The 19895-nt window shown below is 37.3% G+C and overlaps 1 protein-coding gene across 2 annotated transcripts in view; it reads right to left on the reverse strand.

Moving 5' to 3' along the window:
• The window catches only part of GSDME (gasdermin E), a 1102496-nt gene that overhangs the window by 376230 nt on the left and 706371 nt on the right, over nucleotides 1–19895 (reverse strand). For both annotated transcript variants that reach the window (XM_044067553.1, XM_044067554.1), the window contains one exon: nucleotides 7507–7627. In XM_044067553.1, the coding sequence (XP_043923488.1) occupies nucleotides 7507–7627 (121 nt within the window). The remainder of the gene's footprint in view (nucleotides 1–7506; nucleotides 7628–19895) is intronic.

Raw genomic sequence — 19895 nt, forward strand, 5'->3', positions numbered from 1 at the left:
ACAGGGAACTAATCTAAGGGGGCGGCGAAATCCAACACATTCTGGCTAGGCTTATAAATGCCTTCGGGCAGATAGCCTAGTACCTACCTATGAACAAGCAGCATCTGCAACTTAACCAGAAAATAGAGATAAATACCCGACTAGATGAGTCAAGCATTCCCTTCCCTTTTTCATATATGTCTGAGAGCCTTTCAAGAACTATATAACGTTATGGGGCTGTCTACTCTGTGAAGAGCTATATCTTTTAGGTGTTTGAGGACCAAAACAATATTTTTAATTTTTTCTCTTGGAGTACTATACCTCCTTTCAGTTTCCATTAAAAAGAGAGAACATTAAATGATGTCATGTCCCATTTTTTTTAGCCTTTAAACTACTGTATGTAATTAAGCACATACCTGCAATGTCAATACTGCATTCCATCAGCAATGGATCTGTCACATACTCTAATTACTCTGTTAAACAATGTCTCTGAGGTCATGCTATGGAGTAAAGGGGAAATGGAATGTTTTCTACTTTTCTCTGACTTTAATACTGGTACACTTGGGACAGCGGGGTGGAGTAGGAGGCAGAGCAAAAATAATGCATTTTAGATTTGTGTGATGTTTCTGTATTCACTTTTTGGACTTGCAGCCTTTTGTGTTTGTGGTGTTATCATTATGATATTTTGAATGGGGAAATTTGCCCTTTTCCCCACTATAGTGCAATCCTGGAGTTGGTATATTTAGTTAAGGCGGGTGTGGGGTGTGTAGCCCCCCACCTGGGTGGGTTTGACATACTGCAGTGTGTTTCTTTGTTAAATTTTGGCCAAGTGCATACCTACCCTGTTAAAAAATTTGGTAGTGTGATACTTAGGTAAATTAACAGTTTGTTGTTATTGTTTTGGTAAAGTCATCTTTGGGTAAGTGCTCTTTCGATTATTAGAAGCAGACCCGTATATACACACACCACACCACACACACACACACACAAACATATACATACATACATAATACATACATACACCAACTTCATGGCCTCATATCCACGGAGAAAAAAGAAAGGGAATCACTTCTGGTGCATATCTGGAACAGTGATGGGCGAGTTCAACATCAGAGAGTTAAGCTCAACCACTAGAAATCTCTTTGACTTCACACTTGACAAGGAAGGCTTTGACAAATATAACTCAAAGAAGAATGGTGTGTGTGTGTGTGTGTGTGTGTGTGTGTGTGTGTGTGTGTGCACGTGCATTCTTCTAATTTTTAAAAAATGTAAGTGACAACAAAAACAGTCTATATTCTTCTATTCCTGTAAGGATTTTAACTTTAAACTTCAAATGATTAAACAGTATATGGAGGTAGCAACAACTTTTCAGTTGTGCATTAGCTTTTTTCTTAAGAAAGCTGTCTTACAGACTTGCGCTGTTTTGGGCAGCATAAGCTGTGCAAACTTAAAATGAATAAATTCATTTGTACATCTCATATTACACTCTGGGTGTAGAAATGGTTCCAGGAATACACTACAGCTCCTGAGAAGTTGTTCTCTAATGTGGTCATGTAACTGTACCACTGAAGAATAACGATGGGGAGGATGCATAATGGAAAATGGATTTTCAACTCTCTTCTCTTATAGGTTCATAGGTGTGTACTTGGCTAATGGCCCTGGAATCTTTACAAACTTAGACTATAGGATTACCCTGGCATCGTGCCACCCGACCTTAATTCCCAGTGCTTCTGTCGAGTAGAGCCACTGGAGTGATCCCCCGGGTGAATTTTCTATTTCCCATCCACTCATCAAGATTTCTCTTGAAGAGGGCCAGTGAGGCACTCCGCTTGACATGTATAAGACGTCTATTCCATAGCATGGGCAGTCTCTGAGTTATGAACCTGTCCCTCCAGCTTGTTCTGTTGATTGTGGTAATAAAGTTGAGGTCTCTGGGGCGTGTAGTGTGGAGGGATTGGGATTTCTTTAGATGCAGCATTTCTAATAGAGCTGGGTTAGACATGGCTTTGTAAGTCAAGCAGAGATTATCTCTAAGTAGGTGATGAGACAGAATAGTTGGAGTTTTTTAAGTCTGTCCATATAGGACAAGTGTTTAAGGCCTAGGATCCTCTTTGTGAGGTACTTTTGTCACCTCTCGAGTTGTTGCAGGTGTCTAGTGAGGTACATGCCAAATGAGACACTGTACTCGATGATTGGCTTAATGAGGAAAGAGTAGAGGGAGACAATGACCTCTTTCTTCCTGGATGCAAAACCCTTAGTAATGAGATGTGTCACATAGGACTTTCTGACCACAGTGGCAATGTGGTGGTCAAAAGAGAGGTTGCTGTCATCCTGTGTTCCCAGATCTGTTATAATGCCTTCTGTGTTCAGTGGACTACCATCGATGTGGTAATTCATGGCAACCGGGTTTTCCCCAAAGGGGATGGTGACACATTTTTTGTCATTGAGCTTAAGGCCATGGTTCTGACACCAGTCGTTGGTCTCAGTGAGGCCTTTCTGTAGGATGTCAACATCACTTGGGGAGTTAATTATGGCTCCCAACTTGCAATCATCTGCAAACTTTGTCAGCCAGAGTCCCTTCATGTTGGCCTGGACTTCAGAGAAGTAGATACCAAAGAGGAGAGGACCCAAGACCAAACCCTGTGGGACTCCACTTGTGACTGGTTGGCAGTCTGACTTGGAGTCAGCTACTTTCACACTGTGGGTTCTATATGTGAGGCAGTTTGCAACCCACCTAGTGATATAGGGGTTGATGCCTAGCTTAGTGAGTTTTCTATGATTCCTGAGTGGGGAATGGTATCAAAGGCCTTGGCCAGATCAAGGTAGGATGTATGAACCACCTTGCCTTCATCCACAGCTCTGGTGACTGACTCATAGAAGTCGACCAGGTTGAGCAGGCATGATCTACCTTTCAGAAAACCAAACTGTGTGGGATCCAGAGTTTGGAGATTCCCTGTATCCTTGTTTATTAGGTCCATGATGATGCGTTCCATAGCTTTGCATATCAGACTCGTCAGGCTAATGGGGTGATAGTTCCCAGGGTCTGTAGTCGCTGCTCCTTTGTGGAGAGGGATGAGTGTAGCAGTGCGCCATTCGGTAGGGACAACTCCTGAGGTGAGGGTGTGATTGAACAGGGCACACAGGTGAGATGCCAGTTTACTCTCTAGTTCATATAGAACACAGCCAGGGATATTGTCAGGTCCCATACAAGCTGTATTCTTGGTCTTGGTCAGTGCTGTTTTAACCTGTACAGCAGTAATACTGGGTGCCTGGCAATCTACTGGTATTGTGATTGGTCCTTTGGTGGGGGGAGAGAGGGGTAAAGTTGGCAATGAATCTGTCGGCCAGTATATTGGCAATATCTTTTGGCTCGGTATAGGAGGTGCCATTGTGCAATAGCTCTGAGCAAATCTGGGTATTGCTGTAGAGATTCTTTGCATAACTATAGAAGGCCTTGTGGTTATGGTTGTCTTTACTATTTGCTGCAATTCTGTTTTCATAGCTAGCTTTAGAGGATTTGATGAGACAATGATACCAGTTTTTTGGTTGGTTCTGGTTTATGGTTGATGAGACAATGATACCAGTTTCAGTGGCGGCTCCAGGAATTTGTAGAAGGGGGGGCGCAGTCTGGATAGTTGACTACCGGGGTGGAAGCAAGAAAGTGGGACACTTAACAATGCTTAGAGGATTGTTATGCACTCCCTAAGTGCTGTTAGGGTCAAGGCCGCCCTGAAAGCAGACCAGAAGACAGCAGCATGGCATGAAATGGCTTCATTTCACCTCCCATTTCTGCCAGAAGTCTGCTAAAGTGCACCCAGTGCTTTGGTTACAACTGCTTCCCTTACACAGGGAAAAGGTAAGCCGTCAACCACATCTCCGCTGCTTTACCAGCTTTCAAATCTGGTACAATGCATCATGTTTTTTTTTTTGTTATCTAATTTTTCACTAGCTAGTAGTACATGAGGGAGAAGATAAATCTCCACGTACACTAGGAAGAATTATGACTGAATCTCTGAGCGTAACAAAAAGTTATGTTTTTTCAACATGGATGCCAAGATTTATCTCTCAAGCTTCACACTCAAGGTGAATTTCTTATATCCATGTCATGAACATAACATCCCCGTTACAATCACTGAACCAGTCACAATCCTCCATATTTGGAGGAGTTAATCCAATTTTCACAGTATGGAACTGCAAAGGAAGTCTGTGTAACACGTGCTTGAATCTAATGCAGTATGTGATATGAAGCAATCCTAGTGGTAGGTGTGAGCTATAAATAAACCAAAAAAATGCATTTTTCCAGGACAGGCATGAACAATTGAGGATTGTCAAAAATGGACAATTATTTCAGCCACAAATATATACTGACCAGTAAGTTTGTCATTCACTAGAAGAAAAAATGTTAACAACAACAAATCCTATTAGCTTTGCAGAATAAAGATATCTGAAATGTATTTATTTATATATATTAATTCCATTGGCCAGTGTACTAATGCAGTGATGAATATTTAGGTGTTACCTGGTGAAGTGAGGAGTGAATCGGAAATTAAAAAATGCTGGCAGTAAACGATACACACGACTTCAGGTTAGTAAACCACATTTCCAGCAGTGAAAAACAACAAACCATATGACAGACTCAGCAGTAAAAAACAGGATATCAATAAAACTATACAAATATACATATTCTGACAAACTTTCATGAAATGTTTGAGAGTATATGACAATTAGCAGTATGTAATTGTTTGCTTATTTATTGCAGTCGTCATATTTTTCATCCTGCAGGGGACAAATTGCATACATCTTCACACCTGTGTTTACAGTAATGCTTCTCATAGGCTACCGCCCGTTCTGTACTTGCAATGTTAAAATCCCGTTACATACAGCAGCGTTAATGTTAAAGGAGAATACCAGAATTCCTATTGTTTTTGTGGTTACCGTAATGAAATGAAAAGAATAACCTCAGGAGTTGTTCCCTAGGGTAACTTTGATTGTTTTATTTTGCAAATATACCCATGCAGAAAAGTATCTGATCATGCAGGGAAAAGTTTGAAAGTAATGTTTGAAGTAACTCCTGTGCGTGGGCGGAGGAAAACTAAGTGTAGTAACCACTACTTATCCAAGAAAAGGAGAGGTCAATTGGTTTAAACGACTACAAATTTAACTTCAGGGTTTGGTTGATAAAATTATAAAATTTACTTTCATGGGTAAGAATAGGAATGACCAAAATGTAGTTTTTCTTTATTCAAAGGTTGACTATTTTCATTTAAAACATATAAAAGCGACATAAATAACACAAATCAATATATCTGTGTAGCATTCATTAAACTATGCTGTTGCTTTCGCAGAATGTACTCCGAATCGGAGAGTGCTGATTGCAAGGAACAAAATGAGGGGCTTGAATTATCCGAGTTTTCCCTGGATCAGACATATCTTCAAAAAGTGAGATGGAAATGTCACCAGAAAAGAAAACGGGTGAACAGGACTGTAAGCACTAATCTCGAGGAAGGAACAACAAGTGCAACAAAACCCCAGAAACTTTATTGAAAGTTAAGAAATCCCGAAGAGTAAAAGCAAACAACAGGGAAAGAAACCGAATGCACAATCTAAATGCAGCCTTGTATTCTCTCAGGGAAGTCTTGCCCACTTTTCCAGAAGATGCCAAACTGACTAAAATAGAAACACTTCATTTTGCTTATAACTACATTTAATGCATAACCATCATTGGTATCATTTCCATATATTTGGTAAGATGGAAATGTAGGTAGTGAGACTGAAGTTTCAGTTTCTTAAGTTGACCACTTGAAGGATTTGTCATGAAGCCAAGGATCAAAAAGCAATGCAGTCTGCTTTGAAGGCACCCTGTGAAGGCACGGTGCTCACGTCTACAAAGACAGGAGTCTCTCCGGCAGCTCAAACTACTGAGCAAAGAGCGCCAACACACCTCCTCCCCCTGAAAACCCGTCCCGCTGGCTCAGCAGAGCAGTGTTTTAGGGGATCGTGACTCACTGAGCATACCTGTAAACCAGAGAAAAGTTTAGGCAACGCCTAAACACATCGGCACTATCTTGATCTTAAACTTAGAGTTAACTTAGATAGTAGACAGGTTTTACATCAGCATGAAAATTATGACTGATATGAAGTCTGAAACTACAGTGTCTGCCATTATTTTCTGAGAAACAGATCAAAAATACGAGGCGAGAATTAAAAAAAAAAAAAAAAACCAGATCTACTGCTTTATTTTACACTACCCCACGAGATGCTACCCAAACTCGCTTTTCAGATAATACAAAACGCTTGTTAGGCGTGATTTTTCACAGCATATGAATCCTTAATCATTCTTTCAAGTGGTCAACTTAAGAAACTGAAACTTCAGTCTCACTACCTACATTTCCATCTTACCAAATATATGGAAACGATACCAATGATTGTTATGTATTAAATGTAGTTATAAGCAAAACAAAGTGTTTCAATGATTGATTGGTTGAGGAACCCGAACTGAATTATACAGTTAGAGGTGTTTACATGTTAGTAGGAAAGTCCTAACTACGAGAGCACTTAGTTATCATAACCTCCAAAAATGTGAAGCACCCCTTGGCATAATGGAGCCAAAAAAAATGACAGTTAGTGACTAGGACACAGGTCTTAAAACTTCAGCTAAGCACTACTGTTAAAAACGTAACTGCATGTTCCTCTTACAGTCACTTAGTCAGTGCAAAATATTCAACTTTTTAAATATTGACTTATTCAATAATCAAACTGGCTCTTTGGTACAAAAATTAAAAAATACCTCTCATAGACTTGTTGAAGGGAGTTGTTGGAGTTCTAACTCTGCACAGTCACTGCTGACTCACTTATATAATTAATTAATTTACCGCTCTTTGAAGTTTTCACCAAAACGCGCCTAACTCAACTACAACAGAGAATTATTTGGAGGAGCAATTGAGGAGATTATAAAATCACCTGACTCTGCAACCTCCAATCGCTTCTCCAATGTTTTTGAGTTAGGCGCGATTTTTCACAGCATTGACTGGTTGAGGAACCCGAACTGAAAAAAATGTGCGGTACTGTCCACGTTTTTTTTTTTTTTAACTGTCGTGGAGAGACTGATCATAATGGACTCCATATTCATATCATTTTGTCTCCATGAGTCATGACAGTTCAAAAAAAAAAAAAAAAACGTAACTTGAAAACGGACAGCATAAAGGGTACAAAAAATGAACAAAAGTTCTGGACAAAAGGAGGTGGCGCGCGCCCCTGCGCCCATGCCTAAATCCGCCACTGAGTTTTCTGGTTGGTTCTGGTTTATGGTTGATGAGACAATGATACCAGTTTTCTGGTTGGTTCAAGAAGCCAACAAGAAAAAAACATGTTAGTGAAAAAGCAATTTAGTTGTAGTTTAATATATTGTCTCCTGTCTGCATACATGAATAGTTGATCTAAAGATCAAAAACACGATTTTTCCACAGAAAAAAAAACTGGAAATATGCAGTAGTTCACAGTACAGTTATACCTAGACAGAGCACTTACCAAAACCCCCATCACAGAAGACGTCAAGCTCAATGATACAGTATGCAAGTGCAGTCTCCGCTGGGATCTCCAGGCCAACATCTGAACCATGGCGTATACTTTCACGTTCCGTCACTGAAACCTGAGGACAAAATGCCAAGATGAAAGAAAGTAGTTTTATTTAGTATTATGCATATTTCAGTCAACTGGCTTCATAATAAAAATTCTAAACCTTTTGTCAGACATATAATTCTTATTAACAGGGAGAAGGTAAATTAATTTTATCCACTTACACTGATGCAGTGATTTTTAAAACTTGTGGATGAATTTTAATTCTCCATATGAATACTGTTTATTATAAGGGAAATGCTTTGGATTAAGCATTCAAATACTGTTAAATGTTAAATAAATAAAACAAGGAAGTGAATGAAATCAGCAAGCTGCACCAAGCTCTACGTGTTTGGATGTAAATGAAGAAGATGTTACACGGTTTCTTTTTCTGTGGTATTCTATCAATTACACAATAAATGCTTAGCAGTTTTGAAAAGCACGCACACTGATTGGAAAGCCCAATCAGTGTGCCCATTGTAAATCGACTACACCCCAATAGAAAGATGTCCGGCCACTGAATTCTCCTTGAGTGGCCAAGCTTTCTACTGAAAAATACAAAAGTAAGGAAATAGAAAAAAAAAAAAAAAACAACTTCACCTAGACCAAAAAAAAAAAAGAACATCAGAAATGCCACAGGTGTTCTGAAAAAGTCAGACGACAAGTGACTTTGCCTATCAGCAATGTGAGCAATCATCCTGCCACTAATCATAAATCTCAATTCTACTGAGTTTAGCAGAATGCACCAAACGTTACACTGTCATATCCGCTCTACTAAAAAGAAGTACTTAGTGATTCTAATAATTAATGCACACATTACAAAATACTATGCATTCTGCCCTTTCTTACACACAGTAAATTTTGCTTTTAAACAGAAGTCCACACAGGAAAAAACTTCCATGGATCTATACAAAATTAAGCAAACAAAAAACACACAGAAAAAAAAAGCATACACCGTATAATATCTAACATTGTTAGGTGACTTCAATCCCCAGATATTCATTTAAAATGAGAAATTTCATAGGGAACAGCTAAAGTAATCAGCAAGATCAGAGATTCTGCAAAAGCCAGGACAGTGCAGACTTAATACTTAATGACAATAAGAAGGACTGGTAATCAAACCTCTCTACTTTCACACAATCTCATTATATTTTTCATCTCTCTCAGTAACTATTTCTGTTAATAAAGAAGGCCAGATATTATAATTTCATATTTCCACATTCAGAAAATGAATACTGCTACACAGACGCACTTGCACGCACACATGCAAGCATGCACGCAAGCCACACACACACACACACACACACACACACACACACACACACACACACACACACAAACACATTAAAGAGCACTTTATCAGAGACTCCCCAACAAAATAAATATACACCTAAATGACTTACAGATTACTACATTTACATAAAAGAAATAAACTTACAGGCTACAATACATAATTTATACAGCAATAAAGATCAATCACACAGAATTTCATAACCCTTCCTAATTAATAAGAACACTGAACATTACATGAAACAGGCACGGTTAGCAGTCTGAAGTAAAAAAACAAAGACCAAAGCAGCAAAAAATGGAACCAAACTGTGACCTAATAAGCAGTACTGAAATAAAATAAATATTTGACAATATACCAGACTTAGAAAATCATCCTCCAGCCAGCAAAACACAGTTCAAATTCAACAACAAGAAGTACACCACCGTAAAAGTCCTACAGAAACAAAGTCAGCATTACTAGAGAAAACAGGAAAATTTTAAAACTACTGAAAAACAAGCCAACAAAACACATGCTGAAATAACATCTGAAGAACTATAAATCACAGAACAACAAAAGGAAGAAGCAAATATAAGAAAACAAACAAGGTGGTGCTATAAAAGTACTTGAAAACTGGCAAAAAAAAAAATGCAATATAGATTTGCACCCTATTACACCAGAGAACATACACTTAGAATTGTACACGACAGAAGGAAATCCAAATGGTCAAGAATATAAGTACCATGTAGCCATATGAGTAGGACTCAACAGATATATAAATAACCAACCATTCAACAAAAATATCATTCTAATGACACAAAACTAACAAATGTTAATAATATATTTAAAGAAGTGATTAAATGTACAGCACACTTCAACCTACTAACAACAAAAGAAATAATACAACTAAGAGAAAGCAAACCACTTTCTCCAGACACAGCTAATGGACAAGTCAAAAAGGTGTGGTCTGATATACAACTACGCTTCGGAAGAAGTGGAAATGAATGAGAAAAATACCTCACGCAAGAGTTACAAATTTGATAGTCACACATTAAAAAGACATGAAAAAAGCACAGAATGCATTACAAAAATATCAGTGAACACACCAAAAACATGCAGAGCTCTATGACCATACAAGACAATTCTTCAAAAAATTCATGTTTGCCAAACCCCCACAGACATAACAAAAACACCATCTAATACAACATCATTATTTCTACACCCAGAGACATCCACAACATATTGTGGACAAAATGCAAACCTGGTACACAACTTCTGAATCAGCTACCTATTAAAAATACTACCAGAGATCTGTAAACAGGCAAATCTATCAAAACTAAAACACAAACTGGTAAAACAGAAAATCCAAGAGGCTCCAAAACAAATCCAAAGCAGAAGGTCATGAGCAGCGACCATTTTATTTGGTAAAACCACTTTAAACCAAAACAAACAAATACATATCATTGTTGCCTCATAGCAAGAGGTTCTCGCTTCTCGGCTGGAGTGTCTTCTGTGTGGAGTCTGCATGTCCTCCCCGCGGTTGAGTGGCCTCTGAAAGACATGCGTGAATGGGCATGCCTTCGCTAAAGGTTGGGCATCAGGCTGGCAACTCGGCACCATAAAAAAAAAATCTACTGCCGATCATTAGCAGACCGGAATTCCTCTGTGGCGACCCCTAACAGGGAAAAGCCGAAAAGACAAACAACATTAATCACTTTCATCCCTTATAAGAGCTTCATCAGAATATAAAAACAGTTAAGATACAAAACTTTCATACACACATCCATGAACAATGACAATTCCTTTGATGTTTCAAGAGGGTGTCTCCACCCATTCTTGGGCAAAGTTGGATTACAATGTCATCTAGTGTTCAGAAAATTTAAGTGAACTTCATCTTGACCGTATAATCTTGTAAACCAGCTAAAAAAACGTAAACTTTTTATACCGAACAGACTATGTTTTATATATATTAGTTTCTGTAAAGAATCTTACATAAAAAAAATAAATAAAATAAATAAAAATCAAATCAAACTAAAACACTCCTTAAGCTTGTGGAGAGAGTGATGTATCTGCAAAAGGCAAACTAGTAATGAGCGAACAGGTTGTTCTGCGGTCAGGGTAAACCACAGCTAATGCACAATACTCTCTTTTACCAAAAAGTCCACAGTTGTTACGTGCACCAATAAATCCACGCTGAAGAAAGTTTCTTCAAGATTCCACAGCAATGATGGATGTTTATTCTTAAAAACAGGCACGAAAAAACACAATTTGAAAATGAAGATGATGTTACACGGTTTCTTTTTCTGTGGTATTCTATCAATTACACAATAAATGCTTAGCAGTTTTGAAAAGCACGCACACTGATTGGAAAGCCCAATCAGTGTGCCCATTGTAAATCGACTACACCCCAATAGAAAGATGTCCGGCCACTGAATTCTCCTTGAGTGGCCAAGCTTTCTACTGAAAAATACAAAAGTAAGGAAATAGAAAAAAAAAAAAAAAAAACAATTTCACCTAGACCAAAAAAAAAAAGAACATCAGAAATGCCACAGGTGTTCTGAAAAAGTCAGACGACAAGTGACTTTGCCTATCAGCAATGTGAGCAATCATCCTGCCACTAATCATAAATCTCAATTCTACTGAGTTTAGCAGAATGCACCAAACGTTACACTGTCATATCCGCTCTACTAAAAAGAAGTACTTAGTGATTCTAATAATTAATGCACACATTACAAAATACTATGCATTCTGCCCTTTCTTACACACAGTAAATTTTGCTTTTAAACAGAAGTCCACACAGGAAAAAACTTCCATGGATCTATACAAAATTAAGCAAACAAAAAACACACAGAAAAAAAAATCATACACCGTATAATATCTAACATTGTTAGGTGACTTCAATCCCCAGATATTCATTTAAAATGAGAAATTTCATAGGGAACAGCTAAAGTAATCAGCAAGATCAGAGATTCTGCAAAAGCCAGGACAGTGCAGACTTAATACTTAATGACAATAAGAAGGACTGGTAATCAAACCTCTCTACTTTCACACAATCTCATTATATTTTTCATCTCTCTCAGTAACTATTTCTGTTAATAAAGAAGGCCAGATATTATAATTTCATATTTCCACATTCAGAAAATGAATACTGCTACACAGATGCACTTGCACGCACACATGCAAGCATGCACCAAAGCCACACACACACACACACACACACACACACACACACACACACACACACACACACACACACACAAACACATTAAAGAGCACTTTATCAGAGACTCCCCAACAAAATAAATATACACCTAAATGACTACAGATTACTACATTTACATAAAAGAAATAAACTTACAGGCTACAATACATAATTTATACAGCAATAAAGACCAATCACACAGAATTTCATAACCCTTCCTAATTAATAAGAACACTGAACATTACATGAAACAGGCACGGTTAGCAGTCTGAAGTAAAAAAACAAAGACCAAAGCAGCAAAAAATGGAACCAAACTGTGACCTAATAAGCAGTACTGAAATAAAATAAATATTTGACAATATACCAGACTTAGAAAATCATCCTCCAGCCAGCAAAAACACAGTTCAAATTCAACAACAAGAAGTACACCACCGTAAAAGTCCTACAGAAACAAAGTCAGCATTACTAGTGAGAAAACAGGAAAATTTTAAAACTACTGAAAAACAAGCCAACAAAACACATGCTGAAATAACATCTGAAGAACTATAAATCACAGAACAACAAAAGGAAGAAGCAAATATAAGAAAACAAACAAGGTGGTGCTATAAAAGTACTTGAAAACTGGCAAAAAAAAAATGCAATATAGATTTGCACCCTATTACACCAGAGAACATACACTCAGAATTGTACACGACAGAAGGAAATCCAAATGGTCAAGAATATAAGTACCTTGTAGCCATATGAGTAGGACTCAACAGATATATAAATAACCAACCATTCAACAAAAATATCATTCTAATGACACAAAACTAACAAATGTTAATAATATATTTAAAGAAGTGATTAAATGTACAGCACACCTCAACCTACTAACAACAAAAGAAATAATACAATTAAGAGAAAGCAAACCACTTTCTCCAGACACAGCTAATGGACAAGTCAAAAAGGTGTGGTCTGATATACAACTACGCTTCGGAAGAAGTGGAAATGAATGAGAAAAATACCTCACGCAAGAGTTACAAATTTGATAGTCACACATTAAAAAGACATGAAAAAAGCACAGAATGCATTACAAAAATATCAGTGAACACACCAAAAACATGCAGAGCTCTATGACCATACAAGACAATTCTTCAAAAAATTCATGTTTGCCAAACCCCCACAGACATAACAAAAACACCATCTAATACAACATCATTATTTCTACACCCAGAGACATCCACAACATATTGTGGACAAAATGCAAACCTGGTACACAACTTCTGAATCAGCTACCTATTAAAAATACTACCAGAGATCTGTAAACAGGCAAATCTATCAAAACTAAAACACAAACTGGTAAAACAGAAAATCCAAGAGGCTCCAAAACAAATCCAAAGCAGAAGGTCATGAGCAGCGACCATTTTATTTGGTAAAACCACTTTAAACCAAAACAAACAAATACATATCATTGTTGCCTCATAGCAAGAGGTTCTCGCTTCTCGGCTGGAGTGTCTTCTGTGTGGAGTCTGCATGTCCTCCCCGCGGTTGAGTGGCCTCTGAAAGACATGCGTGAATGGGCGTGCCTTCGCTAAAGGTTGGGCATCAGGCTGGCAACTCGGCACCATAAAAAAAAAATCTACTGCCGATCATTAGCAGACCGGAATTCCTCTGTGGCGACCCCTAACAGGGAAAAGCCGAAAAGACAAACAACATTAATCACTTTCATCCCTTATAAGAGCTTCATCAGAATATAAAAACAGTTAAGATACAAAACTTTCATACACACATCCATGAACAATGACAATTCCTTTGATGTTTCAAGAGGGTGTCTCCACCCATTCTTGGGCAAAGTTGGATTACAATGTCATCTAGTGTTCAGAAAATTTAAGTGAACTTCATCTTGACCGTATAATTTTGTAAACCAGCTAAAAAACCGTAAACTTTTTATACCGAACAGACTATGTTTTATATATATTAGTTTCTGTAAAGAATCTTACATAAAAAAAATAAATAAAATAAATAAAAATCAAATCAAACTAAAACACTCCTTAAGCTTGTGGAGAGAGTGATGTATCTGCAAAAGGCATTTGAAATGGACATAATGGTTGATAAATTTCTTTTAGAAGCTGCAGCAATTAGTGGGAGTCCGTAATCTAGCCCAGCCAGTAAGATACCTTTACCAATGGTATTTCAGCATGGTCAGGACAGAAAAGGGATGATCCTATTAGCCCAGAATAGGACAGAGTTGATTTTTTGTGCGTGTATGGTTCAAGCTGAGTTGGAAATTTATGAAAGTGTCAAACCAAATCCCTAGGTCTTTGAATGAAGTGACATTTTCAATACTATTATTAAGATGCTCAAGGATTTTAGAGGCCTGCAGACTGAATTGAGCTTTGGCCTATTGCCAAAAGGCATTGTTTTTATTTTAGAAAAGTTTAATAGTAATTGTTTACCACTGATCCATTGAATAAGGGCATAAAAATCATCTTGAAGTTCAACAGAAGAGATAGAACTGTTGGAGCAGAATAAGACTATGTCATCAGCATAAAGCAGGAGAGGAAGAGGGGGTAAGCCAAAATGAAGTTTGTTAATGTAGATAGAAAACTGCAGAGGTGCCAGGAGACATCCTTCGGGGACAACGTTCTGCAGAGGAACTGATGGAGAGGTCGATGAAATTGAAAGAGAAGTGGCAGTTACAGAGGTTGTTTTTGAACCAGGGCAGTGTGTCATTACTGATGCCTATTTTAATTAGATGATCTAGGAGAAACCTAGACTTCAAGAACATATCAACAAATCCTTGGAAATCCAAAACCAAGTAAATCAACAAACTACAAGTACTGAAAGAGAAGACATTCCCTTATGCCAAACCATCCCCCAGCCATATGTTATTGCTAAAATATGTCATGAGACAAACTTTAAGACTATTTTCTACAGTGTACTCAGTACCATACAAGAATTCTACTCAGTACAAACTTTAATGTATGGCAATCCTGGCTATCCTTTATCCATTGTAATCTCAGAACCAAATATTAGCACTTTTCTAGCACATCAATATATACGAACAACACTGCACCTCTTGAGAGAATAGCTGTTTGGCATATAACCTAGAGAAAAGAGCAGCCTGTCAGTTCTTCTGTCCAACTGAGACTTAGCATCATTAACACTAAAGAAGTAGTTTAAAAATATTGTCACTTCACAAATAAACGAAAAGTGCCAAAAGTAAACCAAAAATCGCCAAATAGGCACCCAGGAAGCAACCCAACTCTTGAAAATGATTTATTCAGCAGCTCGAAGTTAAAATTACATCCACGTAAACGTTCCACTTGTAAATACGTTTTCATCTTCTCTTGACTTCATCAGATAAAACAATCCATTAAAATCTAAGCCATTTATATAGCTTCCTCATTAAACCATCAACCAATAACAAATTACATTCAATAAAACAGATTCATATAATATAGCACCAACTAAATAAATTTCCTGTCTCATAGTATCCAACTACATTCATCTAAATATGTTAACATTTAAATACATAATTACTATTAAATATTTAACTTCATTTACTATAATAAGACTTATTTAAATGACATTATAAAATAATACAATATGTGATGAAGTCAAGAGAAGACGAAAATGTATTTACAAGTAGAACATTTTAACTTCGAGCTGCTGAATAAATCATTTTCGAGAGTTAGGTTGCTTCCTGAGTGCCTATTTGGTGATTAAAAATCTTGTCAGTACTTGTAAAACTCTTGCCCAAGACTGAAACAGCATAAAATAAAAAAGATTTGCATGAAGCAACTGCAAGGCACAAGTATTAAAATAAATGCAGTCACAGATTGTATATTTATATGACTTCAGGGCATTTTCTGAAACAGTTCACAAAAATCAAGAAAACATAACATCAGGCTAATTTATACAAATCCAAAAGGCTCGAGAAACAGGAGAGGCAGAGATAGAGAATGACAGTGAGAGAGAGAGAGAAAATGCAGGTGTGTGTGTGTGTGTGTGTGTGTGTGTGTGTGTGCACATGCATTTGTGTTAGAAGGTATGCCCTTCCTGAATTGTAATATTAGGAATGACTTTAAAACATCTGTTATGTTACATACTTGGGAAAACTGGGAGAAACTGACCTTAAGTAGGTGAAGAGCTATAAATATTGACGGGGGAGGTTAGCACTAGCAGTGCATACAGGAAGAAAGCAATAGTTAAGAGAGGTATGTGTTTTTCGGCAGTTTTGTATTTCTGTATGTTCTTAAAAATTGTCCACCATTATGGAATATGAAAAAGCCTGTCACCAAGGAAGTCAAAGCCTAAACCCACTATTCTGACACTCTCTCCTACATTTGCCACCTTAACAATGGAACACCCTCATCACTAATTTTTCCTTTTTCTTTGAAGTTCCATATGACTATCCAAAGGGTCTCATCAGTGAAGATTTCCAGCACTCCCCTTTGTGTCCATAACTACTACTGCTACAGAGGAGCTAATATCCATCAGGAGAACATAAGCATAGTGAAGAGGTGCAAATGGGGGGGACACATTTACTCTATAACTCTAGCCTTATCACCTACTGGGTAATGTTGGTAGGCTTGTGGTCCTTGTATGGTCAGAATAATTATGAGCGAGTCTACCTGCAGATAAAAAGTCTCATTCCTTAGCCCAAAAAGGTGCCTGTAGCCTGGGTAATACTGTGTGTAAATGTATGTCTACTGAAGAAAATCACTGCCTTACGGACATTGCACTGTACCACTCCAGTCAGCATTCTATAGCTGAGTTATTAAATGCAGCTTTGTTTGCTTACTAACCTCAACTTACCTTGTTTTTGTGCTGATGTTTACTTATGTAAACATTCTAGGATTTTTTTATTCAGACGCTCCTGCATCATTCAGATGTTTGCTTGCTTCCTTCTAATGATTCAGACCTCCAGCCAATAGATGAAGACAGTAAGAGTTCCACCAAGCTCCCCTATAAGAAATTCCTCTTGTTGCAAAACAAAAAGAAAAATCTAGCAAAGCTAGACTTTCCATTGTGTGATACCTTAAACCTCTTGTATCAGAGGCAACATGGGATATATGCAAATTACTCTTTAAGGCTATCAGGTTTTTCAGCTAAATGACAATTCTGAATGCCCATGACGTTTCCTTTTCGTTTTAAGTCTATTTATGGACAATTTCAGGCCAATAAAGCCAACCCCCCCCCTTACTGGCTTGAAATTGTCCATAAATAGACTTAAAAATAAAAGGAAAAGTCATGGACATTCAGAATTACCATTTAGCTGAAACACCTGATATCCTTAAAGGAATTTGCATATATCCCATGTTGTCTCTGATACAAGAGGTTTAAAGTATCACAGTGGAAAGTCCAGCTTTGCTAGATTTTTCTTTTTCTGTTTTTTAACCAATTGGTTTACCTGTGTGACCTTTTTACTCATTGTTTTATTTTTTCTTGTTGCAAAACAGGAAAGTATAGCGCTATAAAAAACACATGGCTTAAGGAGGGCTGATGAACAATATTGTTTAGCTAGTTCTTACAGCTTCTACAGGAAACTCCCACATAGCAGAAAGTTCTTTGCTGCTTAGACTTCTGATTAGATAGTTGCTTACTGACCACTTTAAGCTTTTTTAAAGTTTATGTAAAAATGAAAGTAACATATGGGAAAGAAAATACAAGAATTAACAAATACAAATAACTCTGCAGCTAATTCGAAGAATCCAGATTACTCCAGTAGTAGAAGTGATGTCTTCCACCATATAGCTCATGAAATTAGGAAAAGAGTTTTGCTGCTGTGTGGGAGAAGTAACTGCTGGTTGCTGATCTGCTCATTGTTCATGCAACGTCACAGATACAGTGATCCATGGGAAACCCTACCAATGATGCCACTCCCCAACTCAGAAGTTTTAGTTATTTAATGCCATTAATTAACAAAGAATTCCTATCCTTTACAAAGTCCCAAACCCAAACAGAGACAGAGAGAAAAATGAACCTTTTTGCCAAGCTTGTCCACAACCACCGATTCTCAATCCAAGGAAATAAGGTCAAGCACTAAAGTTTTTACGACCTAGGTTGAGTGAATGAGATCACATGGGGATTTACTTTGTGATACATAAAGAAAAGAACTGGGGGGGGGGTGGTAGTGGAAAATCCAAATCTGTCTGTTTTCAAGCAGCAACCATGGCATCCCTAGTATCAGGATTCGAACTGAGGTTAACCCATGGCTGCTCTTCTTCATAAGGTAAACATTTAGATAGTTATTACAACATAAGCATAGCTATGAGACAAGGGATAAGGGAAGAGATGACCATTCTGAAATGAATTCATGACTCTTAAGGCCTCTACAAACTGTAGGTTCCAAAGTGGTGCAGTTGAAGGAGAGGGGGAAATCAGTGTCCTAGTTATTCATCAGTGCAATGACCTCTGCCCATCGTTGTATGGTGACAACTGAAGAGTTAAAAGTTAACAGAGAAGGTCTTCTTCAGCTAGCAGCTGACAGCTAGCTATCACACACAACCAAAAGTAGATGCCTGCTAATAAAGTGAGCAGTATACACATCTTGTAACAATTCCACCAAAAACAACCAAGAGCACCATGGGGAAAGTTTCATTTGTTGTTAGCTAAATTTTTGTTATTACGCAACAGCATTCTAACAAAGTAGACCTAGACATTAATAATATAAGCAATATCATAAAAGATAACTGTAGCAGTAAACAACGCTGTCTCCAACAACTCCAATCAACTTTACTGAAACTAAAGCACCAGGCTTTCACACAAGAATATACTTGCTCAGTCAATAAAATCATAAGAGACGAACCAATAGAATCAGCTATTTAATAAGTCTATATTTCAATACTGGATCGATTTAAATACTTTAATTCAATTCAGGATACATATCCCCCTTAAAAATTACAGATTAACTTATATTCTTCACTCTAATGGTAACTATATCCCCACCACATAAACTACATCAGTAGCACCACAAATCAGAAGCAATGTAAATCATCCTCTGAGTATATGTTTAAACAACCCATTTGTTTCATTACATCTTCTAACACTGAGCATATGCTGAGATATCCTTTCTTTTAAGTTTCCTAGTAGTGTTTCCAATACAAAATACAGGGCAAACTGTGTATAGAGCTATGCTTATAACATTTTCACTATCACAATCAGTAAAATTAGATAAAATAAAATCTCTCCATGTTATAGGATGTTTTATGTGGTTGGGGATATAGTTTATGTGATGGGGATATAGCTACCATTATGTAGAGTGATGAATATAAATGGATGTGTAACTTTGGGTGGATATGTATCCTGGATTAAATTAAAGTATTTCAATCAAGCCAGTACTGAAATGTAGTTGCATCAGACAGCTGATTCTATTGGTTCGTCTCATCATGGGACTGTGTTTGAATTTTGATATAAATGTATTTTTTTATTATGATTTTATTGCCTGAAGAAGCACATTTTTGTGTGAAAGTCTGGAGCTTGCGGTTTAATAACATTGATTGGAGTTGCTGGATACAGTGGTGGTGTGTACTGCTTTTGTTTATTTTGGCGCCATTGGTTTACTTTCCATGCTTGAGCTACCATGGCTCTGATAAAAGATAACTGTGGGAGCATTGTGCAAAGCCATGAAAGGTAACATTATTTATTTGTTTAACACTAGAGGTAAAAATGACAAAGTGTTACTACTCAAGCATAACTTACTTAAAGTGAAACAAATCTGTACTAAAAAAAATACATAATCATATGTCAATTCATAATTATCTGTTTCATAAATGGTCTTTGATAAAAAAACATAACCAGAACCTTTTACTTTCAAGTTGTTTAAAGACCAAATACAGTATTTTCCCT

This window comes from Protopterus annectens, chromosome 3.part1, assembly GCF_019279795.1.
Source record: "Protopterus annectens isolate FY-2018-M chromosome 3.part1, PAN1.0, whole genome shotgun sequence".
Lineage (NCBI taxonomy): Eukaryota > Metazoa > Chordata > Ceratodontiformes > Protopteridae > Protopterus > Protopterus annectens.